The sequence below is a fragment of the Chaetura pelagica genome, unplaced genomic scaffold, assembly GCF_000747805.2.
Source record: "Chaetura pelagica isolate M959 unplaced genomic scaffold, ChaPel_1.0 scaffold17, whole genome shotgun sequence".
In the NCBI taxonomy this organism is placed as follows: Eukaryota; Metazoa; Chordata; class Aves; order Apodiformes; family Apodidae; genus Chaetura; species Chaetura pelagica.
The window spans coordinates 5,432,367-5,458,790 of NW_009970726.1; the positions used below are offsets into that span (position 1 = coordinate 5,432,367).

The following is a 26,424-nucleotide window of genomic DNA, read 5'->3' on the forward strand; positions in this document are numbered from 1 at the left end:
ATTCCTGCTAAGAGCCATGTAGGAAAATTATATATGACATATATAATCATATAGCTATATAATATATAGTTGTAATATATTGTGTAAATACATGATATAGAATGAAGAATCCGATTTTGGCTAACATCCTATAAATGAGGCTTTGGGAACACTGATGGGGGTAAAAAGAACTCATAATCACTTTGCAATCTGAAAACAATGAGGTGGGATCCTACAAATACTCAGTTCACTCCATAAAACTGAGCATTCCCTGCATATTTGCCATCACTGCTTTCTAGATGAGGAAATGGTCCTGTAGATGAAAAACAGCATGTAATCATTGAGTTAGACTTGCATATGGATGTTTCTGCCATTTTAAGAGCTCAACTTGGTGCTGTGTTTGGTGTGTGGGTTGCCTGCCAAGCCCTTTTAGATGCAGGTTTGGCAGTTTATTTCCCGCAGATTACCCAAAACTCTCTATAAGAGGAAACCAGGAATTTTAGAGGCAGACTACTTGCTGATTTCATTGTGTGGCTTTGTTGAGAACTGATCTTCAGTTGTAAGGAGGAAAACCCTGAAGACAGTTTGTTCCTCTCTTTTTATGGAGGACAACAAGTTTTTAAATTTTGCTGAGTTTGCACATTAGTCAGTATAGTGAGAATGTACCAAAAGAAAAAATAGAGAGCCATGATGCATAGAACATATTTAACATTAAAAAATGTATGGATAGGGAAAAAAGAGAGACATTTTCTCTGTGAGCATAATTCTTCAGGACAAGCTTTCTGATTTTTTCATTTTCCGTAAAAAACGCACCCTAAATCTATTGGAAGGGATCTTGCTTAATTTCCCCAACTAAACAGGAAATCTCTTTTTTAAAAAATCAAGTATTCGTTATCTAGATTACTGAAATCTGAACTTATGCCTGTATATATTGTGGTTACATTTTGATCCCTGCTCTTATTGATCTCCTTTTCATGTGGCAAAGGTAAATATATTGATGTTTTATATTAAAAATCCTCTACAGCATCACAGTAAAACCCAGCTAAGATAACAGGCTAAAATAATTTTTCTACTTCCTCCTGTTTCGTATCTGTTCTTAAGCTTTTTTAAAATTCCATTTACCCTTGCTCAGGCAAATAAATTCACAAATCTCTCCTGCTTTGATGAGGGGAGTACGTATGTCTTCTCTTTCATACGTTATAGCATCCCTTACAGTAACCATTCTACTTTGCAAAATCAGTGGCAGAATAAAAAGTTAATATCAATTTATTGACTGAAATGGACCAGATACTAGTATTTCAGCAATTTGCCTTAATTTGTTGTCTTAGAAGATGTCAATACTGTGAGTAGTGGGGTGTACTACATTTTTCAAACAATGTGATGTGTATAAGTTATGGAAACATGGAGTGTTTTTTTAAAATCAGAAGGCGCTTTTGTCGTGCGTTTCATGTTTTAGATGAAGCCTTTTTCTCCTGCATTGGAAGGAAATTAAATAGCAGCTTGTCAATTCATAATGTTACTCACTTTCCCTGCTTAAATGCATTTTTAAATTACTAGAATATCTACTTCAAAAAAAAAGAAAAAAAAAAAGCTAACCTGAGAAAAGGAGTCTACTTTGCTATTTACCTACCGTAATAGGCAGGATTTCACATGAAAGAATCATTTTGGCTTCTGATGTGCTAACAGTGGCAGGACGCAGGTATCATAAAGTAGTGTGATTATGTGCCTCCCAGGTATAATTCTGATAAGCACTGAAGGAGTACTGCAGCCAAGACAAGTCTTGGTATTTTGTTCATTGATAAATTTATTCACTTTCTTAAGCCGGATTTTGAAGCATTTCAATAAGATGTTCAAACTCGGCAGTAAAGAAGTAGTACACATATAGGTCTTCCATAACAAAACTTTTCAAAAGCTTGTGGAAATATTTTTTTTCTTAATATGTCATCCTTACAGTTTAAGTGGAAATTACTGTCACTGATCTTTTCTGCTTACAAATTAAGACTCTTTTAATAATAATCTGCTCCCATAAAACAGAAACATATTTATTGTTGTGTAATCCATAGTCCACAATACTCTCACAATATGATCTGCAGGCTGAAAAAGTAGGGGCATTACCTTTTCATTGTAGCTGGGGAATAAGGCCACTTATTCAAGATTTCCTTTCTGATTCACCTCTGAGATTTTTCCTTTCACATGCATCCTGTGGAGTCTTTAGAGTGATCTTTGGGTGTGACTTCAAGAGCATTGTAGTTTAGATCAGGAGCACTTTAGCTATTCTATATCAAATATCCCTGTTGTTCCCTTGTATTGCTTCTTGATTCACCTAGCAGGAGCTCGGAGCTCGGGGGTGGCATTGGTTACAGGAAGAGCCAGTGAGGAATGGGACAGGCTGAGCCCAGCTGATGTGTCTCCCTGTAGATCTGGGTTTGCTCCGTGGGGCTGGGCTAGAGCGAGAGAGCCACCCTCACTGCTGTGCACTCAGCCTGGGCTGCTTGGTCTTCTGTGCCACTTGTTTCCCTGCAGTTTTATCCCTGCTGTGCCCCACTGATTGCTGTATACATACAGCCTGTCATCATACAACACACCACTCTGTAACAAGATGTTGTTTATGAGCATTATGTGTCTCACAGACTATTGGACTTGGCCATAATATTCTTATAGAAAGCATACAGTGATGTTGATATCCAAATTGGAGCAATCCAGCTGGAAGCCTGATGCTTCAGTGTGGCACAAAAGACAACTCTGGAGTTGTCTGCTGCCTTTTCTTGGGCAGCTTAATGCTGGATGTGCAAAAGTGAGCAATACCATGGTTCCTAGCAGTGATGAAAGCCCAGCACCTGTCAGATGTCTCCTTGCTTGCTGCCATTATGTCCAAGTTGCTCACAAGCCACTGCCATCCCCATGTGGAAGGAAAAAAATATTAATGTGTCTCCATAAAGATGATCCAGATATAGTATCTGGCCACAGTACTGAAAGCTTTGGACCTTCATGCTGTAAATTAGGAGTATATTGACCAGTATTTTGGTTTTTGTCTGTTCACAGTCACCAATTATAATAACGTGGTAGAAGCAAACTCAGATTCAGATGATGAAGATAAATTGCATATAGTGGAAGAAGAAACGGATGCAGCAGACTGTGATGCTAGTGTGCCAGAAGATGATTTGCCAACAGACCATACAGTATTACCAGAAAACAGTGAAAGAGAAGGGAGTACAAACAGTTGCTGGGAAGATGAAGGTATGTTCATTTTCACTGGTAGATAAAGGTTTTAAAATGAAAGCTCACTAGAATGCTTTTGGTCACTTTGTTGCTGAAATAACTTGTAATATTCACAATCAAATAAGAGGTTTTATTTATTGTAATATATTTTATGGTCTTTATTTAATATTTGAGGTAGATTTGGAGGTGCATTCATTCCTTTGGCATTGTGAAAAAGGAACTTCAAAACTGTGAACACAGCTTTCTCAAGGGTGATCAGAGACTAGTAAACTTAGTTTTTCCAAGTCTTTTTGCATGGCAGGTCTCTGCTATAGCTCCCAGTAAGATTAGGGTTTGCTCAGCTTGAGTGGTAAGCACTAAGCCAAAAACATGAAACAAAATAATATTCAGATGTAAATTCTTGCCTGTGAGTCTCTTCTACCTTTTCCCTAGTAAAATATAGCCAGAACAAATAATTTTTAATTATTAGTTTTGGAATTGGCTATCTTGCTTATAATGAATATGTATTTTGAAAACACTGGAAGGCAGTAAGTGTACATATTATGCAGCAGCTTAAGAAGCTGAAAATTTGAAGCAATCAGGAAATGGGCCTTTTTTACTGTGAAATCAAATACTGAGTTTCATAATATCACACAGCATGCTTACATTTGAGCCAAATTGGGATAAATGCATAAATTAGTGGAATTTATTATGGAATTTGGCCTTAAGCCCTGGAGAGGGAATATTTTCCAGCATATTCCTGTTTCTGTCTGAACTCCAGCCTCAATTCTTTAGCATCCACCTTGTTAAATCTGGTGGTTTAAGACAAATTGCATGACCTCACATCTAAATAAACGGAAAGCAGTCATATGGTCCCTAACTGCAGTCCAGCTGAGAGAGAGCAGCTGAGATTTCAGAGAATAGCATCAACTCAGCCTGTTTTATGTAGCTGCTATTGCCAAGGTATGCTGTGCAGGGAAATGAGTATTTTGAAGCTAAATTATTAGGTAGGTAATTTTCTTAGTTCTGGACTATCTTTGCTCTGCTGCAGGCAATCAGGAGTTGCAGTTACATAAGAAGAGGCTGTATGTAGACTGTTGCTTGAACTCTTCAAGCATGGGTGTAGGAAACCTGAAATATGGAATGAAGAAGGGCTCTGGCTCACTGAGGTGCTGGGTCAAGACCCTTCGGACCAAACATTTCCTGGAGCTGTACCTATGGGTAGTCATCACATAGCATCTTGCCTCAGGCAACCTTCTGGCATTCTTCAGAGCTCTAGACATGGATGGCACCTTTTTGACTCCTTATTAAAAATGTACCATTTTTAACCTTTTAACGTTTGCTTTCTAAAAGTAGGATTTGAACCAAATTCTACTGTAATTGTAGAATCACCATGTGGGCAACGTTTTCTCTGCCTTGGTCATTGCTGACAAAGACAGGCTGCCATCAGGTTTAGACAGACAAAAGTTTAAACAGTTACCATACAGGTTTGCTCCAACTACTGTAAATTTCTTCTGTAAAATTTAAGTATTCTGAAGCCTCCTTTATAGCAATCTGGAGTGTTTTTAATTTGATAGTAAGATTTTTTTTTAATAAATTGTTTAAATTTCTGTCAATGACTACATGAGAAAAGTGAAGTCTACATTAGGTTTTACGGAGCTTTAATTTGCTATGGTAAAGTACTGTTTACTTTTTTATAGCTTTCCTAGAAGGGGAGGTGCGAGCTGGTAATCATATCATCAGTCTTGGTTGTGCATTAGAAATCTGGAGAGAGAGGTATTGAATACATCTTCTCTCTCATACAATTGAAGTTACTGGGGTAGGCGTCTGTGCAACACTAATACTATCTTCAAGACTGGTGATTATTTTTAGAAAACCTAGACTACAGCAGTTTTAGTAAGTTGTGTTTCATTGGTAAAGTAGAACTTGAAAGTTCCTGGGTTTAGTTGAACTTGACAGAATGAGTTTTTTACATATTTATTCTGTTCATGAATGCCGAAGAATAGAAAGAACACTCGTAACATGTCTTTATCAGATTAGTTTCCTTCCGTTTCCAGTCATTCTAACTGAATTTCTAAAAGACCTTCAGAACAGGTGTTTTAAATATAAGGTGTGTATCTCAAGAGGTTTAACTGAAACAGTCATAAGGGTTTGAAAAAGTGAACCACGTGTATCCTGCACAAGTTATTGGGAGTGTGCCAGCATTCATGTGTGCAATGATTCTGTAATATGATTATATTTTTTCTGCTTTAGTTCAAAGTAAAACCTATGCTACAATTAAAAAAGCAAAAGTTAAAACTATTGCCTCATTATTTTAATACATAATAATACTTTTTTTCAAGAGCATTATAAGTATTTAGGACATCTAGAGATCTCAGACCTGGAACTAAGATAGCTTTGAAAAACTAAATAAAATAAAAAAATTGTCCAGACCTTGAAATAACCTGGAAAAATTGATGAAGTTATGCTTTCTGTTTAAACTCTTCTTGCAAATCAAAAATTCCTTTAACTCATAAAATTTTAGGTTGAGCTTATGTGCTGTAAGATGGTTTCTGTTCTTCCCCTGGGATGGGTTGCTGAGGGAGGTTGCTGTGCTATTTTGTATTAATTTCATTTGGGAGGAAGGCTGAAAAAGTGTGGCATCTTTTTGATCAAGTTTTTACTTTATAGAAGGAAACAACCAGGCAATACTGTAAGCAGTAAATAGTGCTTGCTACATGCATATCAGAAAATGTCCTGTAAAGAATTTAAACTATAAACTCCTTTTATGAGCTTTGGAATGTATTACCTTCTCTGCAGATAAGACCACGGTGGAAATTTTAGTGAAGTTTCTCTTTCTGCCTACAACCAACATTTCCATTTTGGTAATCGTTGATCAGTTATCTTACCCATGCAGAGATCTTTACAGTCACAGTGACAGTGTCAGGCACTTTCACTGCCAGTAAACACTGTTGCCTGCGATCTGAAAATCATTAGCATTTAACCCTGGGAAGTCCCACCCTATCTCTAAACAGCTGCTCCTAAGCAATGATGAGATATAGAAGTCCAGGAACATGTTTTACAATTATCTGGTCTGTCCAGACATAATGCCAAGATAGATCTTCATGCCTTAGATGCTATTTGTGGAGACATGTATTTAAGCAGTCATTCAGCAGGTAGCTCAAATTTCTTCTGGAATTCAGAGCTGTGATTTCTCCTTGGTGTAACAGTGTCGTAATATCTGTCCTCCCATCATCACATCCCTTCCTGTTCCTTCTAAGCAGCTGTATTTGCAGCATGGTAATTTGCTTTCTGAGGGCAGAATTACAAAGTTGCCTTCCTATGCTAACCAATTGTAGCTAACTTTATGACTTAACATTTTTCAAACAATTATTCCTGCAGCATTAAGGAAGATCACCCCCTGTGGAAAAAGGCTCCTCCCTGACTTAAACCCCACTTTCAGATATTGGGAAGAGACAGCATCAAACAGTGCTTACAATTACTAGAACTGAGAGGGTTTTCAGCTTCACTGAGATTAATCTATAATGCCATAAACTCCTTGACATTCCTGTGGGAAGCATATCTTCTACTGAAACCAATGGAATTTGCTGGGGACACTGTAATTCAAATTTCTATGAATAATAACTTGCTGATATTCCCCTTCTTCCATAAAGCCTATTTCATAATGGAGAAAAATCACAAACCCTTTTTAAAGAAAAATAGTGGATTTGCATCATGATTGTTTTTAAGATACTAAATTTTGGATTTACATTTGCAGTGTGTACAGTCATCCATCTCACAAATTCTGAATGAGGTCTGCGGTATCATAAGCCAAAAATATAATTAGTTCACGATCCAGTATTTACTAATAAAATACAAACTGTTTTGGTTGTGGTTTTTTTTAGATGGCAGTTAAAATTACACTTTCCTTTTAAGCATATTTCTATCTGCAGATACTGCTTCCATGTATTTTGGGTCTGGGGAATTTTACCAAAGTAGACAGAGGTAACAGTCTCTTATTTTGAGGAAGCTGGTTTTATCTGAGAACTTAAAGTTCTCCTAGAATTTATCATCTTCCATATAAAGAAGAAATAGGCTTCTCCTGTAATGAAAAAGCTAGAATGTTCTGAGATTTTCACTAGCCAAACAAAAAAATGTACATGGAGATAGAGTGAAGTTTTTAGTCCAGCCTCAGTGTAGGTCTGAAGCATCAAAGGTTTCCATAATAAAACTATGAAATTACACTTGAATTTCACATATGTTAGCATAGCATACTGCTGATAAAGGAGTGAAAAGAACAACCTGGTTTTTCTGTGCACTCCTGCTGTAAGTCCGTTTACTGACAGCAATGGCAGCAGTGGCCTTTCCAGTAGGAACCTCGTCCAGGCTACCCAATGAACATAAATTAGGAACAACTTGGGCCACAGGAACCAACAACCTGTAGTGAGTTTCAACTTCCGTCCTTGAACACTACAGCTCAGCAGGAGCTGGTGGAGCTTTGGAAACAGGTAGGCTCCACAGCCTGACTTCTACAGATGCTGGCACCTGCAGACTCATACTGGATATGACAATTGATACATGAAGCATTTCTCTAGTGCACAGTTGATCTGAAGTGGGGAGCATGTGTTTAAACTCCTTGTTTGTTTAAACAATCACAGCCAGTAAGTAGTTTCTAGAGAGCATGTTAGGTAGCTATTTGCAGACATTACCAGCAAACCATCAATCATTTCCAAAAATTGCTAAGTGGAGAAAATAATGTGAACATACTGGTTTTTGATACTCTGGTTTCCAGAAATAGTATTCCTGTGTAACAGATAGCTGCAGTTGTAGGTAGAATTACTTAAGTAGCTGACTCCTTATTTGCTGGAGAAATACACTGTCCCTGTCTTTACCACTCTTCAAATAATGGTTAGTGCTTAGTACTACTTCCTTTTAAGATGGAATATCTTTGTGGTTCAGCTGATTACACACTGCTGAAATAATGTGAAATCCATATTTTTGAAAGAACATTGTGTTTAAATGCAGTTCTTTTCAGCAATACAGAAATGGGGAAAACTGCCAAAGAAATAACTCAAATATATTAAGTTGTGTATGTGGCTTTTTTTGTTGTTTGTTTTGGTGTGGTTTTTTAATACTTATTCTTCTTTTTGTGAAATGTACTATTTCAGCTGGAAAAGAAACAAAGGAAATCCTGGGGCCTGAAGCTCAGACAGATGAAGTTGGATGTACAGGTATTACTTTATTAATCTGAATCCTTTATTCGTAAAATGTTACTGAATTTTGGCTCAGTGAGTAACCTTCTGAAATTTTTGAAGTTCTCCCACCGCTTCATGTAGTGAAGTCTTAGATATTAAACAGCTGAGGAAGAATAGTCTGGGCTCTTTTTGGATGTCCTGGGCCCAGAGCGTATCTGAGCAGTGACCCGAGGCAGTGCCCTCGCACAGGGGCTGACCCTGGTGCCGCTGCAGCACCGCGGCTCCTATTGACTCTGGGAACCAGGAGCAGAACGAGGAAGGCATTGATCTTATGCATAGTTGTATAGAATACAAGTACAGTTCAATAGGTAGTGTTTTAAACTGATAATGAGAATAACAAATAAACCTAAAGTAGTACTGTGTCTTCATAGAATCATAAAATGTCAGGTTGGAAGGGACCTCAAGGATCATTTGGTCCAGCCTTTCTAGGTACTACTTTCTGCTACTACTGTAGTTTATATGAGATGGCTCTACAATTTATATGAGATGGCTTTCTTTTTGTCAGCTCCTCTGGGCTTATTATACAGAAGGCAAAATAAAATGTGTGACTTGAGCTTCAGAATCAAATAAAAATATTATGTTGTTATTTCTCTGATTGACAAAAAATGAACATACAGCCATCCAGCTTTAATTATTTTTTTTTTTAATGCCCTTGACACTAAATAGTTAAATATTATTGATGTAAACCTTATTGAAAAACCCAACAACCTAAACATAGATAATTTAAAACTGTGGATTCATGCATTAGTTGCTGTAAGATCAGGTCTCCCCAAACAAGTACGAACTACATTATAAATTACATTACAGTCTATAGCTAAGACATGTCCCATGTCATAAAAAGATTGTGTCAAATTGTAAACTAAGTATGTGACTTCACAGTGAGAGATTAATGGTAAAACTTCTCCTTCCTGTTAAAAATACAGCTCACATTATTAATAGTGGAGGAGATCTGTCATGGTTTAGTGTGCTTCAGGCAGAGCTCTTGCAGAATGTTTCACTGTGGTAAAAGTGAACTCTTATCAATTATGTATTTAGGTAAATATTTTGTAGCAGATATCTTTTGTACAATCATGAAGTGAAATATTTAATTTGTTATTTGTTAACTTTGAAATACAGGTGTTAATTGATTGCTTTCCTAAATTTTAAACTGGAAAATGCTGAAAGATGTTAACTAGATCCGAAATGTTTCTGATAGCCATTTCCAGCATCGGAGAATGAAACACTCCAAATTTGCTGCATTTCAACCAGCCAGCATATTATTCAGAGTTTAAATATCTTATGGATTAGAAACAGGTCACAAATAAATTTTAAAATTATGTCTTGAAGGCAACAAATTTACTTTTTCAAACATAGGAGCTAAGACTAAGTTTGCCTTCAAATGACAAGGTCTGTATCATAATTAATGTTGCATTTGAAATTTCTGGGGAAGCTGAGGGGAACAGCTAAATCGAAAATGATAAAAATGCACTGAGTTGAAGAGGCAAACTATGGTTGTAGTCAAATGTTTAAATGTTGTTATGCCACTGATTCTCAGTTTTAAAACTTGGCATATTCCTGCATAATAAAGGGCTTGATATATACTATAATTGTAAAGGGTTTTGAAATCCTTGGATACAGGATGTTTTGAAAATAACATTACTGAATCTCATTTATGTTTGCTTTAAACTTATCATTTCATTTTTTGTATCTTGTTTTTCACTCTTAGTAAAAGAAGATGAATGTGATTCTGATGCAGAAAATGAACAAAACCATGACCCTAATGTTGAAGAATTCCTTCAACAAGAAGATACAGCTGTTATCTACCCTGAAGCACCTGAGGAGGACCAGAGACAAGGCACACCAGAAGCTAGTGGTCAGGATGAAAATGGTAAATATGCCAACAGTTCAGTTCTTATGAAATAAATTCTACTAGCAGCTTAACCCAAAAAGTCTGTTGTATTTTAGAAGACAACAATGCAACACACATAGCTTTGGAAACAAAAATTATCTTAGTTAAATAATTATCGGAGAACAGGATCATCATGCAAAGAACATCAGTGTTTGACTTTGTGAAACACTTGGATTCAGTTGCATGGGTACCCAAGTGACAACCTGAAAATTCAAGCTCTCATAAATCCATTCACTAGCATTATATGGAAGAACAGAACAAATATTTATTTATTATAATGGGACTGCAGCCAAAGTATGTAGTTACATGTAAAAACAATGTAGGATGAATTAAAAAAAGTTAAAGATATTTCCAAATAAAATCCCAACCATTATTAATTAGATAGAAGTTCTTTTATTAGACAGCCAGTTTATGACAGGCTTAGAGAGAAAAAAGAAATATTGTTTATAGAAAAACGTTTATGTGAAATAAAATAATGACCTATTGTTGTTTTTCTTAATGGAAGCCCATTAAGAAAATACAGACTTTCCAACACACTTTGAAAATATTATTTCATAACGAAATGAGGAAAGTTCTTTGGACTGAGATGAGAAGTCATACTTTGTTCATTTCTTCATTATGAAACATTGAAGGCATCTTCATCATTAAATACTTGAAGAAAAAAACTGTTCAGATTTTTTTGCATTCTGTGCTGCTTTCTGAAGCGTTGAGCTTTCATAACCTGTGAAACTGCAATTTCAAGCAGATTGTGTTCCTTTGTTGGAGTATTTAAGATTTGCAGAAGGAAGCAACAGCCTACATAAAGGGTTAGGAGTTATGTTCCAGTCTTTTTTTTAAATGTACATAATTGAACAAAAAAATATCCTAGTAGCTCTATTACTGTACTAGAATCTAAGGAAGACCAGTGAGAGGGGTAATGCTACCAATTTTGTTCTGTTGTTTCAGAAATTTTATGTTATTAGAGATTTTAGCAATAAAAGATACATTAAAATAATTGAGAAATGTAAACTCTGTATATGCCTATTTGTACACAGTAATATGACCTGAGTCACTAATATTTCATGGCTTATTTTAGAAGTTTTGCAAAATTCAATATGATATATGGTCAAGAGATGCATCTTAAAATTTACAATTTAATTAATTAAGTTTTTAATTCTTGGTTGCAGTGGCATAGATTGCTAGTTTTACAGACTTGCAATGTAATTTCCATGTCATCATTAAAAATAAACATTTGTATTAGTAATTTAAATTGGACGTAGCCCATTAAGTTCACAGGGAAGGATTCTGAAAATCACAATGCTGAACAATTAAGTTCAGAATTTTAATCATTTGGAACAGAAAACACAAAAAAATATAGTGATACTTGCTAAAGATACATGCTTCCAGACTGGGGGACTGGACAGAAGTGACAGAGAATTGGAATCTTTAGTGGCTTTGGGAACCCATTGACTTTTTGCCATTTGCTGCAAAAGAAACAGAATTTAAGGTAACATGCTTGTGACATTTCCACTGAGTTGTATTTGTGCTGAAATGGAGTATTCTTTATGTCAGGTGAACAGTACGTGGGGAAAAAGAAGTGAAAGAAAGCATGCTGTGTCTGCACTTGAGGGGACAGGTTCATTTCTGGACAATGTGGTAATCCAGGAAAAGCAGAACAGGGTAGGACAGGAAAACCGGTGTGACATGAGCATTACCTGACCTGTTACCATAATAAGTGTAAAAGAATCTATATGACAGAGAAGGTGGTGTTTTTAGTAATAATGAAAACTGATCTGACTCTTCCACTGTGGCAGGAACAAAGATGTTCGGTAAAAATAAAGTCAGTAAATTCAACACAAACTAAGAAATTGCTACTTTATAGGGCATATAATCAATCCATGGTGATAACTGCTGAAAGAGGTCATGAAGATAAATAATTCAGAAGTACCTTCTGAAGTACTGGTTAATTTTATGGGTATTAATAATGCTTATAGTTCTGCAACTTAAATGACACTGCATGCAAATTTGCCTCTCATGCCTCAGAGCATAAAATGATAATCAGTTAAGACCTTCCACCTTCCTCTCCTGCTCTCAGTGAGCACAGTGGATAGGTGCATCCTGGCAAAATTGCTTCTCCCTTCCCTTGAAGCTGGAAAGGTAGTATGGTCATTGAAGGAAGTCACACCTTATATATTGATAGTTTGATCACATACAGCAAACCCTACATTTTTTTAAACACACTTCTATCAATCTATTAAAATGTGTGGGTTTTTTTCAGTCCTTTATGCCTGAAAAATTGTATTTTTTTAGAATAAGTTACTATATATGCTAATAAGAAGAGATGGAGTTAAAACTTCATAAATGGCGATTTCTCAGAAATAGACTTGTGAACCTAATATTTAGCTTCAATCTGACTTCTCTTTGTCCTCTACTAAGACAGAAGCCAGCAGAATAGATTCCATTATTAGAATGGTATTTATGACTTCACATTTAATCTCTCTCCATTCTGTCCTGCAGTCAGTATGTCCTTCTAACAGGTACAAGTCTGTGTATCAGAATCATAGAATGGTTTGAGTTGGAAGGGACCCTTAAAGGTCACCTAGTCCAAGCCTGCTGCCACGGGCAGGGACATCTTCAGCTAGATCAGGTTTCTTGGTGCCTCGAGCAACCTGCCCTTGAACACTTCCAGGGATGGGGTATCCATCCTTATGGGCAACCGACTCCAGTGTCTCACTACCCACATTATGAAAAATTTGTTTCTTACATCTAGTCTGAATTTACCCTCTTTTAGTTTAAAACCATTACCCCTTGTCTTATTGCTGCAAGCCCTGCTAAGAAGTCTGTCCCCATCTTTCTTACAAGCCCCCTTTAAGTATTGAAAGGCCAGAATAAGGTCTCCCCAGAGCCTTCTCCAGGCTGAACAACCATAGCTCTCTCAAACTTTGCTCAGAGGGGAGGTGTTCCATCCCTCTGATCATTTTTGTAGCCCTCCTATGGACCTGCTCAAACAGATCCAGGTATAAGAATTATAAACAACATTTGTAATATTTTTTTTAGTTCTCTTTTCACTTACAATTCTGTGTTAGGTAAGGAGAAAAAAAAACCTATTCACTGCAGCTTGCAAATATGTATTCCTTAGGATCTGAAAACAGGATGACAGTTCAATGTTTCAGTGATAGACTTAAATTTGTAAACAGGATTTGGGGATTGTCTGTGCTTGAGCTAACCAGATCTACAAAGATTACTAGGTTGTTCAAACCACTTTTAGACAGATACACATACATAGAAGTTCTGGTGCTGTATTGGGAAGTCCAACAGACTTGCTGTGAGAGGTGTGGGTTTGGGCAACCATGTTGTGCTGACTCTCTGCAGTGTACACTGGGGCAACTCCACCGTTCTGTGCTTGATAACATAATGCCTCTGGAAAAAAAACACAAAAAATCATTATTCCTTTTCTAAAACTGGCAACTGCTTGTTTCCTTACAGTAGTAATACATGTAAATTTAAAACTTGTTTGTTGATGTTAGCAGGTTTGGAGCTTACATTTATTTAAACATGGTGTGTTGTCTCTGCTGCTCAGGAACGCCCGATGCATTTTCCCAACTGCTGACTTGCCCGTACTGTGACCGAGGGTACAAGCGTTTCACCTCCCTGAAGGAACACATCAAATACCGCCATGAAAAAAACGAAGATAACTTCAGTTGCTCCTTGTGCAGTTACACGTTTGCATACAGAACACAGCTCGATCGCCACATGACATCACACAAATCAGGAAGAGATCAAGTAAGTGGCCTTTGCTTTAAAGTTTCAGCGTCCTCAGTTACAACGCTGGGGTTTGTTACGTGAGCAAAAACGTACAGAGCAAGTAAGCTGTTCGTATCAGGTTATCCACATGCTGAAGTCCCAGTCCTTCAGCATGCACTTCAGCTTCCTGCTGTAGCTAGGCTTTTTCCATAGCAGTCAAAGGATGAGACCTGAATTCCTGTGCCTTTATTTATCAAGGCAGTGTGGTTGGATTTGAATTTTAGTTTTCAGAAGGGCTTTATCGCCTGCAAAGGGTAATTAGGTTTTGTTCAGTTCATTGACTAACATTACCAAAAGCTGTGACTCAAATTTTATCTTAAATTTTTAGTGGAACATTTAAACTTCTCTTTTATAAATCATGTTTGGATAATTAAAAATTTCCTGCACCCCTTTTTGCCCTTTAAGAAAACAACTGTTTTGTTGATTGATTTGTTTGAACCACGAAATGCAGTTTTTTAATGCAATCCATGCTATCAGACAATATACAAATAATTTGTGCATAAAATACAAAGTTTTAGTATTAACAAAAAGGGCTAAAGATATTCTGAGCATGTTTTCTGTGGTTCATGAGCTGACCTGAGGGCATGATTCCTTGAAACACCTTCCATGAGTTATCTGTCTCATCACTATGGAAGATTCTTAGATTTTGTTCACCTCTCTCTTTACTTTTCTTCTTTTATCCCCAACATTTCCTATTGTCCATTCCCAGTTACATGCTTCCATTGCTAATCATAGGCACTTTGAGGTTCTGGAACCAAATGAAACTCTGTGAAACAGTCAGGAATTATCAAAGAAAAAAAGATACAGATTTTCCACTACCAGGTTGGAGAGAGAGGGGCTTGGAGATGTTCCCTTCTTAGAAGATATTAAAAAAATTATACTCACCAGAGAGAAATCAGAAATATCACTGCAAAAACAGTGAAGAGTGAAAAGAATGTAAAGGAAAAAGTACTTCAATATTTCTTGGTTCCAAACCAACAGAATTTTCATTTTAAGCTGAAAGGCTTACAGGGTAAAGGAGATGCTTTTATACACATTGCCTATTACCCTCTGATCTACAAAATATCACTAAGTCCCAGAATTTAACAGGGTTAAAAATTTACTATACATTTTTACACTGGAAAAATTGTTACAAGAGTTGACCATCTTGCTGCACGGGTTTTATCATCTCACAGGGCTTGGAATCACCTGGCCAGTACATTCTGATCTGGCACTTCTTGTTAATTCAGATATATTTTCCCATGAACAATTCATTTCTGTCTTGCTCAGTTATTGGCTTGGGTTTTTCTTTAAAGTTCCTACCACCTTATATAGGTCTTACACTTCTAACATAAAATCTATTAATGCTTTTGTCAGCTGCCACATTTATTTTCAATTTTTCCAACTAGAAACCTAAAAGCAGAAAAATAAAGTAGTTTGAAGGCCTAGAGGTCTTTCCCCTATTTGCATGTAGTAGAAAAGAGAAAAAATACCAAATGAGTAAACAATCTCTGAAGAATGGCTGTAAAGAGAAACTTAAATTGTATTCCTGCAGATACATTTTAATGGGGTTACACTTTTGAAGGCACAATTATATTTGATAAATAATGTTTCTATGAAGTATCTGGAACTCAATATTATACCTGTTTAAGTGTGGCTTTTCTCTAGCTGTAGCCAGAATCAAAACTGCCAATAGTTTACAGAATCACAGAATCGTTCTGGTTGGAAAACACCTTTAAGATCATCAAGTCCCACCATAACCTAACTCTACCAAGTCCAATGCTTAAACCATGATTCTGAACTCCACATCTATATGTCTCTTAAACACCTCCACCTCCAAGAGCAGCCTGTTCCAGTGTTTAATTACCCTTTCAGTGAAGCTGTTTTTTCTAATGTCTAATATAAACCTCCCCAGGCATAACTTGAGCTCATTTCCTCTTGTTCTATCACTTGTTACTTGGGAGAAAGGACCGTCCCCCAGCTCGCTACAACCTCCTTTCAGGTAGTTGTACAGAGCTATAAGGTCTCCCCTCAGCCTCCTTTTCTCCAGGCTAAACAACCCCAGTTCCTTCAGAAGTCACAAGCTCCTCATAGGCTCATGCTCTAGACCCTTCACCATCTTCATTACCCTTCTCTGGTCTCTCTCCAGCACCTTGGTATCCTTCTTGTAGGCAGGGGCCGAAAACAGAACATGGGACATGAGGAGAAGAGGCCTCACCAGTGCTGAGTACAGGGGGTCCACCACCTCCCTAGCTGGCCACACTATTTCTGATACAAGCCAGAATGCCACTGACCTTCTTGGCCCCCTGGGCACACTGCTGGCTCATGTTCAGTCACTGTCAGCCAACACCCCTAGGTCCTTTTCCTCTGGGCAGCTTTCCAGCCTCTCTTCCCCAGGCTTGTATTGGTGCCTGGGTTTGTTGTGACCGAAGTGCAGGACCTGGCACTTGGCCTTGTTGAACCTCACACAATTGGCCTCAGTCTGTTGATCCAGCCTGTCCAGGTCCCTCTGTAGAGCCTTTATGAATATAGCCTTCCTTTAGATACTTGGTAAATTTGAAATATAGAATATAGGGTATATATTTGGGTATGTATTTGTTTGTGTTATTGTCACAAAGTTGTCATGTCTTCAAAATTAGCTTCATGTACCTACACATGATTACATAATTTGTGCAATAGAAATTAATTTCTTTCCATAGTGAAGTATAGACCTTATGGTTGTGGATCTTAAATAGCTGAATATTCAAAACTCAATGTCTTATTCTTAAATTATTTGGAGACCTTTGTTAGCTGGTTAATGTCCAGCATGTGACAATTTTGTAGTTGCTCTGTACAAGGAAGCAATAAGCAAAGTTAATTTCTAGTGTAGTGAAGGCTGTGCCTCCTTCTGAGAAAGGTGGAAACATGCCAAGCTGCAGGTACCTCTGCTCCAGCAGAGAGCTGAGAGCCATCCCTGCAGCTTCTTTTTTGTCCCCCTGTCCTCCCTGTCCCCAGCATCCCTCACAGCTCCTCTACCTGCTCAGATGCCACTTAATAATTGGTAGGAGGCAATGCTGCATATATATCATCTGCTTTCACATGTGAAGCACCAAAAAAGATGTTGAAGTATGAATAATGCTTCTTATATTTGTTTTGTTTTTCTGCTCAACAATTTTCGAAGCACTCGTAGCTAATCTTAACATTTCATATTGCCGTGGACACCACTGAGAAATGGCAGTTCTTGAAGACCATAGTCAAACTGGCTGGGAAAAAAACACAAAAAAACCCTGTAATTCCTGTTCTCCAAATAACTTTTGAGGGTTCCTATTAATTAATTTTGGTTCTTTGGTATGAAAAGCATGGACGTTAGTCCTAAGCATGGTAAATGTTTGATGCAAGGATGTATTAGTGGGTAGCTAAAGACCTTAATGCTGGTGTATCTTCTTTCCACAAGCTCCTCATAGGCTCATGCTCTAGACCCTTCACCATCTTCATTACCCTTCTCTGGTCTCTCTCCAGCACCTTGGTATCCTTCTTGTAGGCAGGGGCCGAAAACAGAACATGGGACATGAGGAGAAGAGGCCTCACCAGTGCTGAGTACAGGGGGTCCACCACCTCCCTAGCTGGCCACACTATTTCTGATACAAGCCAGAATGCCACTGACCTTCTTGGCCCCCTGGGCACACTGCTGGCTCATGTTCAGTCACTGTCAGCCAACACCCCTAGGTCCTTTTCCTCTGGGCAGCTTTCCAGCCTCTCTTCCCCAGGCTTGTATTGGTGCCTGGGTTTGTTGTGACCGAAGTGCAGGACCTGGCACTTGGCCTTGTTGAACCTCACACAATTGGCCTCAGTCTGTTGATCCAGCCTGTCCAGGTCCCTCTGTAGAGCCTTTATGAATATAGCCTTCCTTTAGATACTTGGTAAATTTGAAATATAGAATATAGGGTATATATTTGGGTATGTATTTGTTTGTGTTATTGTCACAAAGTTGTCATGTCTTCAAAATTAGCTTCATGTACCTACACATGATTACATAATTTGTGCAATAGAAATTAATTTCTTTCCATAGTGAAGTATAGACCTTATGGTTGTGGATCTTAAATAGCTGAATATTCAAAACTCAATGTCTTATTCTTAAAGGACTTCACCTGAAAGCAGATTATTTGGAGAACTTTGTTAGCTGGTTAATGTCCAGCATGTGACAATTTTGTAGTTGCTCTGTACAAGGAAGCAATAAGCAAAGTTAATTTCTAGTGTAGTGAAGGCTGTGCCTCCTTCTGAGAAAGGTGGAAACATGCCAAGCTGCAGGTACCTCTGCTCCAGCAGAGAGCTGAGAGCCATCCCTGCAGCTTCTTTTTTGTCCCCCTGTCCTCCCTGTCCCCAGCATCCCTCACAGCTCCTCTACCTGCTCAGATGCCACTTAATAATTGGTAGGAGGCAATGCTGCATATATATCATCTGCTTTCACATGTGAAGCACCAAAAAAGATGTTGAAGTATGAATAATGCTTCTTATATTTGTTTTGTTTTTCTGCTCAACAATTTTCGAAGCACTCGTAGCTAATCTTAACATTTCATATTGCCGTGGACACCACTGAGAAATGGCAGTTCTTGAAGACCATAGTCAAACTGGCTGGGAAAAAAACACAAAAAAACCCTGTAATTCCTGTTCTCCAAATAACTTTTGAGGGTTCCTATTAATTAATTTTGGTTCTTTGGTATGAAAAGCATGGACGTTAGTCCTAAGCATGGTAAATGTTTGATGCAAGGATGTATTAGTGGGTAGCTAAAGACCTTAATGCTGGTGTATCTTCTTTCAGTCCTAAAGGGAATGCAGAGGAATAGTCTTGGAATGCTGTGGTTGATTCTTTAATGAGCAGAAAACAGCAGTTACATACAGTGCATTTAAAAATATATAGCACACCAGAGACACAAAGAAATACGTGTATTTAACAGCACTGAAAGGGGGAAAACCACTTGAATCTGAGCAAATAAAGGTGAAAGAGTATAGAAGATGGGACTTTAGAGAAGAGTGATGATTTCTCAGTTAGTTTCAAAGAGGATCTTGGAGAGTAACTCTGAGGATGTCCCAGATTTACCCAAAAATAAAAGTAAATTAAGTATATGACAGACAGCTGAATAAAGAATATAACAGTAGATAAGACAAAACAGATAGAAACACTGCCTAGCAGAAAGTTCAAGGCAGCTCATAGCTATGACCAGGAAAACAGGAAAACTGATTACAAATTTGATCAGAGAAATGTGGGCTTCCATGCCTTGGAACCAGAACATTGGATTTTAAAGACTGCAGCAGCAACACTTCTGACAGATTCAATGCCTGCACTAATATTTGATATTATTATTTATGCAGTCCAGCATTTGCAGTAGCTATATGTATGCTGAGATCCTTTAACTTGGATGATCTCAAGTCAAGCAGTAGTAACTGATTCTCTACAGGCTTAAGTATATCCTGACACAGTCCTCTAGACTCAACAAAGTTGGATTGTTCAAGTGAAATGCAGTGAGTCAGGCACAATCATCTAGAACATCATCTTCAAGGCACTTAGTTAAGCGAAGCTGAAGAGCTGTGTGGACTAGCAAAAGACAGCTGCCAAACCCAGGAATAAGGGTCAAGTGCTGATCAGGATAAGTCAGTGGAGAGCAGAGCTGGGGCAGAGGAGTAAAGGAGTCCACCCCTAGGAGAGCAGGAGCAGGATCTGCTGAGAGGTGCAAACTGCAGCTTAACCAAATACCTGTCCCAAGGGAACTGTTGAAGTAGAGTACTTGGAAGCAATTTAGATTATCTTGTTTCAATGTGTCTTCTGTTAGCATCTGTATCATATGAAGGAGGAGAGGGTGAAGAACGGGGAGGGCTGATAATTTGTACAGCCGATCTCACAGCAGAGTGCTCAGACTTCCACCCAGCAACCCACGTGGCTGCTGCTCCTTCAGATCTACGGGCCTCAATCCAAACGGGAACATAATTCTGCCTTTCTACTCATCCCTGCTCCTCCAGTGCAGATCTCAGCCCCCAGCTGCCCTGTCTGCAGCAGGGGGCACAGCCCCAGCACTCAGTGAGGGGCTGCTCCCAGCACTGCCCACCACGGTGGAGCAGGGTGAGTGAGATGCTGGAGCTCCCAACATGGTGTCTCACCAGCGTCAGTCACTGCCTCACCAGCTGCTCCGTGGCAGCTGCCCGTGGGAGGCTGTTTCCCCAGAGTACATGGACAGCCCCATTAATGAGTTTATGAACATGCTTGCCCTGGTTACCAAAAATCTGCAGCTGCATCCAAATGGTGACAGAGTATCTTTTTTTGCAAATTGAGCTTTACTTAAAAAGGCGCCTCATTTTTATTTTTTTTTAAATAAGCCATTTGTTTGAACAGAAAAATGTCTAATTCCTCGATTTGATTTTGATAATTAAGCTGCTCCAACTTCTAAAATATTTTGTCTTTAAAAATACACATTTATAGGTTTCTACAGTTCATCATAAAATTATCTGTCTTTCGTATACATCACATATATACCGCATATGTTTACATGTCTGTCTTAGCTTTTGGTTTTTTTAAACTAGTATAACAATAAAGATAATTTCAAGCTTAACAATAAATTCTCACACAAGGAAAAGTATAACAAAATAACCATAGAGATTCAATGGAAATACTGAAGAAGTTTGATGTTGTGTACTTGGGGAATCCCTCCATATTGTTATTTATCTTAATTTAGTGTTTCGCATTTATTTTGAGAATTAATTAAGACTGAGTGCCTTTGTTGTCACTGAGCCATCTTCTATTGAGCAGTCCTGTGGCATCATTACATAGAGGAATCCAAGGCCAACAGTAAGCACTGGAAGCATGTAAATGGAAAAATCAAGTCAACTGATTAAACTTTAAATAGGCTTTTATATGCTTTAATGTTTCTCTATCCTGTGTGACATATTCTGTGGGTGGTGGGCTTTCTTGGGTTTTTTGCTTTCACACATAGAACTAACATGCATCCTGGAATTTCTTTCTCTCATTACTTTTCAGTGCAAGCTTCATCTGAAGCTAGGAGAATGGGCAAAAATATTTTGAGTTTGCTTTGTTTGGTGTGGGGTTTTTTTTTCAGTACCAGATTTATTTAGAAGATACACATAGCCCAGTTTTAACCTGGCTTCTGACGAGTTCTTTTTCATGCATAACACATATCACCTTCAGTCTCTTAAAATTACAATTGATTCTCTCAGTTTTGTATTGCATTTTGTCTGTTACCATGTGAAAATACAAAATCTTGTTCCAAAATGCTGTCCTATGGAATAATTATGAATTTTTTGTTACAGAGACATGTGACACAGTCCAGTGGTAATCGAAAATTCAAGTGCACTGAATGTGGAAAAGCTTTTAAATATAAACATCACCTAAAGGAGCACCTACGAATCCACAGTGGTAAATGAACCAAGCATTGAATTGTGTACTAATGTTGCCATTTCTATTCTTTATAACTTTGATGTGATCAGTCTCTTAAGTCTGTACTAGTGTTTTCCTTCTGTTTTTACCCCTGGGACGCTGTAAGCACTGACTGCAGCCTTCAGCTGTGTGCAGGGAATATGTAAAATAACACAAAAGGATTTACAGCTGCAGCTGAGCTCTCACACTTAAGGACAACTTAATTTCTGGCTGAAGAAATGGGGACGTTCTTCTGGACCTTTTTCACTTGTTTGTTTCTCCTCAATGTTTGCAGATCATTCAGCAGGTCATGAGCCTTGGTAGAAAATTTTAATTGATAATAATTGGGACAGAAGAACTATGCTTCCTACTGTGGCTGTGATTGTGATCACTCAAGGCTAGTCATATTAAAATGGCCTCAGGACACAAGTCTAGGATTTTGAGATACTGTCACAACAGTTTTAATTTATAAGAAAAGTTCCAGTTTATAATGCATATAATATATAATAATATATTTTAATATATAACAGTAAGTTAAATGTTGTCACTTGAAAGAGAGTCTCAGTTTCTGTCTTTAACCCTGATTTACTCATTGGCAGGCTGAAAAAAAAGTTTTTAGGCCTTCTTTTCCTTTCTTATCAGTCTCTCAGCCATGGTAATAGCAGTGAAGTGCACCTCACTTGGAAGTCAAGCAACATAATTTCTTTTCCAGCAAGTGGTGGCACTGGGAGTGGCAAAGGTTCAGTCAATGTACTATGCGATCTGAAGCAAGCCACTCTTTTGGTTCTCTCCCTTTCCTCTCTGCCACTGAGCCCTTGAAAAGCCAACTCAAAAAGTGGTGTAATGATTGCACAGTTGTGTGCCACTTCCTGGCAATTTAACCTGGGGTTCTTCTCTGAAGGCACATGTACATCTGTCTTCTGAGTCTTATTTCCCTTTACTTAAACTCTGCCTGGTTTTCAGCTGATCAATATTGTAGGAAGACACCAATATGTTGTATTTGAGTTTGCAGCAATAAAACGTGCATAGCTTCTTATACTTACAGTTATGGCATTTTTTCTTTAGTTAATAATATTCTAAATTTTTTTTTTATTCTGAAGCATTTTACGCAGCTTCTGAAGTTAGTTGTGGTACCATTTGAATGGAGTTTAATAACATCTGCAAGTATTATATAGTCTCATTCACATGATATGTAGACAGTTACTGAGAAATACTGGAACATGTGATGATCACATGGGCCCCATCCTGTGAATCACAAAGTAGGATCAGAGCTATAGAGACAAAATTACTCCTGCTGTTCAATTCACTGAATAAGATAAGTTTCTTTCCTTAGGATTCTCTAAGGGGTCATTCTGGTGTATTCTTCTCTAGTTACTGTTGCTTGATACAGTCACACTGTGACCTAGTAAGCTATTGCATATGTCTTTTTTCTTTTTTTTTCCTCTTTAGGAGAGAAGCCATATGAATGCCCAAACTGCAAGAAACGGTTTTCCCATTCTGGTTCATACAGTTCACACATAAGCAGCAAGAAGTGTATCGGTTTGATGCCCGTGAATGGTCGGGCCCGGTCAGGGCTCAAGACATCTCAGTGCTCCTCCCCTTCTCTTTCTGCATCACCAGGTAGCCCAGCAAGACCACAGATACGACAAAAGATAGAAAATAAACCCTTGCAAGAGCAACTTCCTGTTAACCAAATTAAAACTGAACCTGTGGATTATGAATTCAAGCCCATAGTGGTTGCTTCAGGAATTAATTGTTCAACCCCTTTGCAGAATGGGGTTTTTAGTGGTGGTAGCCCATTGCAGGCAACCAGTTCTCCTCAGGGTGTGGTGCAAGCTGTTGTTCTACCGACAGTGGGTCTGGTGTCTCCCATAAGCATCAACTTAAGTGACATTCAAAATGTTCTTAAAGTGGCAGTGGATGGTAATGTAATAAGGCAAGTATTGGAAAACAATCATGCTAATCTTGCGTCCAAAGAACAAGAAACAATCAGCAATGCATCTATACAACAAGCTGGCCATTCCCTCATTTCAGCTATCAGTCTTCCTTTGGTTGACCAAGATGGGACAACCAAAATTATCATCAACTACAGCTTGGAGCAACCAAGTCAACTTCAGGTTGTTCCACAAAATCTAAAAAAAGAAAACTCCGTTCCTACAAATAGTTGCAAAAATGAAAAATTGCCAGAAGATCTTACAGTGAAGTCTGAGAAAGATAAGAACTTTGAAGGAGAGACCAATGATAGCACTTGTCTTCTTTGTGATGACTGTCCGGGAGATCTTAATGCACTTCAAGAATTAAAGCACTATGAAACGAAAAATCCCCCTCAGCCTCCTCAGCCCAGTGGAACAGAAGCTGAGAAGCCCAATTCCCCTGTCCCATCAGAAACTGGGGAGAACAACTTATCTCCTGGTCAGCCACCCTTAAAGAACCTTTTATCGCTCCTAAAAGCTTATTATGCATTAAATGCACAACCAAGCGCTGAAGAGCTTTCAAAAATAGCAGATTCAGTAAACCTACCACTGGATGTGGTCAAAAAATGGTTTGAAAAAATGCAAGCTGGACAAATTTCTTTGCAGTCTTCTGGACCATCTTCTCCTGAACAAGTTAAAGTAAGCAGTCCCACAGGTAATGATGATAAAGCAGCAACTACAGATGTAAGTGAACCCCAGAGCAGCACAAATAACTCACCAAATCCTGTCAATACAACAAATCCTCAGACTTTACCAGGGGGATCAGCTCTGAATGGTTCACGCAGCAACACGCCATCCCCATCACCACTAAACCTTTCTTCATCAAGAAATTCACAGGGTTATACGTACACAGGAGAGGGTGTACAAGAAGAGCCACAAATTGAACCTCTTGACCTTTCACTACCAAAGCAACATGGAGAACCATTGGAAAGATCTACCATAACTAGTGTTTACCAGAATAGTGTTTATTCTGTCCAAGAAGAACCTTTGAACTTGACTTGTGCAAAAAAAGAACCACAAAAGGACAACAGTATTACAGACTCTGATCCTATTGTAAATGTAATCCCACCAAGTGCCAATCCCATAAATATTGCTATACCTACAGTCACTGCCCAGTTACCTACAATTGTTGCCATTGCTGATCAGAACAGTGTTCCATGCTTGAGAGCTCTCGCTGCCAATAAGCAAACCATTTTGATTCCACAGGTGGCTTATGCATACTCTACTACAGTTAGTCCTGCAGTTCAAGAACCACCACCAAAACAGGCCCAAGCCAATGGAAATCAGGTACTTCAGTCTGTATGCTTGTATGTTGTGTATGATGTATTCATTTGGTATCCATGCTGAACTAATAGAAAACTGTCAAGATAAATTAAATAAAAATGTAAATATAAGCTATCAGTTTTATTCAGCTTGATTGTTGATCTTTGATAATGGGATGGTTTGTGTTGGAAGGGACCTTAAAGATCATCTAGTTCCAGCCCCTTGTTGTGAACAGGGGCACCTTCCACTAGACCAGGTTGCTCAGAGTCCCTTGCGTTTTCAGCCCCATGGAGATTTTTTTAATGAATAATAGATGTTACTGCTAAGCCTCCTGCAAAGCTGGTTAGCTTAGGCAGCTTGAGTACAGACTGACAGAACCTGTAGAGTTCTGTGCATGGACAAGTGAGTTCTTCACCATATTCAGTAGTTTAGACATGTCCTCTAGGATATTAGTGCTCAGTATTTTAAAGACAGTCTTATTCTCCTGATCAAAAAGCCATTACTTTGGCCATGACTTGTGTTTTTTGCTGACTCTATACATCCAGAAAATAAACCCATTGGAATTTCTGGCTGCTCCCTTCACGCTGGTCTGCTTTCTTGGCTTGCAGAGTAGCTGAGTTCATCCTACACCATAATGGCACTTTAAACTAAATTTAAAATTCAGATGTGTTCTCAATTGAAAGTCAGGCAGATATTTGTCTTCTTCATCTGCCATTCCCATATCCTGCCCTGTTCCTACCTTGGTACATCCAGATGTGATCTTAATTGGAATCAGTCCTCCTGAGAAACACCTGTGTGGGTTGAAGTAGGGGCAGAGCAGAAGAGAAAAGTGGCTCACATAAGGCCTGAGTGTTTCTAATTAAGTCTTAGAAATCGACTGTTGAGCATTTTATGTGGGGTTCTGTATTGCCAGAGAATGAGGAGCCTTGAAGAGTTACAAGGTTGCTTACATGTTAACATTTACGAGGCAGACAACATTTCAGGTAGCTAACATGTACATTTTTATACTGGAGTTTTATAATATATGATGAAATTGCTTCCATGTGTAGTGATACTGCTGATATCAGAAGAAAATACTGTGCTTCTTACAGGTGAGCTTCAGAGCTTGAAATGCTTAGAAACAGACAACAGTGGTGGTATTTTTTTAAACTTTTTTTTTTTTTCAATGAAACATTTGAAGTCCCCCAAGTTTTGGGTTAAGTAGTACTTGTGGTAGCTTTATGAGGAAGAGGGGAATCAAATATGCAAATTTGAATGGTAACTTAAATAGTTTTTGTGAAAACTTCACCAAAAAATATAGTCTTAACTTCCATGAGACAGCAAAATGTGAGTGACAAACATTAGCTGAAAAGTATAGTTAGATACCAAATTTCTTCTTCCAACTTGCTGAGGTACTTTATAGACCTGTAACCTCCTTTTCCTTCCTAACATTGCATGTATTTTACAGGCCCTAAAACATAACGTGTCAGTCTAGCTCAGACCTGACCAACAGTCAGATTTGGATGTGATTCATGTCAATGCCAGTGAGAATCCTGCATCCGCACCGAGACAGGGACTGCAAAGCAGAGCGATGCAGCCAAAGATTTTTTTTGACTCTCTAAGTCTGAACGGTTTTGTTTGGCTGTTTATGTCATTGAATAAGAATAACATTTTACCTTCAGCTTACATTTTATAACCTGTGTGCTGCATCTGTGCATTTTTTTTACTGAACTCAACCTTTTTCAT

General features: G+C 38.2%; 1 protein-coding gene across 1 annotated transcript in view; it reads left to right on the forward strand.

Annotated features, from left to right (window-relative positions):
* The window catches only part of ZEB1 (zinc finger E-box binding homeobox 1), a 121,719-nt gene that overhangs the window by 90,658 nt on the left and 4,637 nt on the right, over positions 1–26,424 (forward strand). Inside the window, exons 2-7 of the mRNA XM_010007037.1 lie at positions 3,022–3,216; positions 8,325–8,387; positions 10,117–10,278; positions 13,859–14,061; positions 21,358–21,463; positions 22,913–24,723. Coding sequence (XP_010005339.1) covers positions 3,022–3,216; positions 8,325–8,387; positions 10,117–10,278; positions 13,859–14,061; positions 21,358–21,463; positions 22,913–24,723 — 2,540 coding nt within the window. The remainder of the gene's footprint in view (positions 1–3,021; positions 3,217–8,324; positions 8,388–10,116; positions 10,279–13,858; positions 14,062–21,357; positions 21,464–22,912; positions 24,724–26,424) is intronic.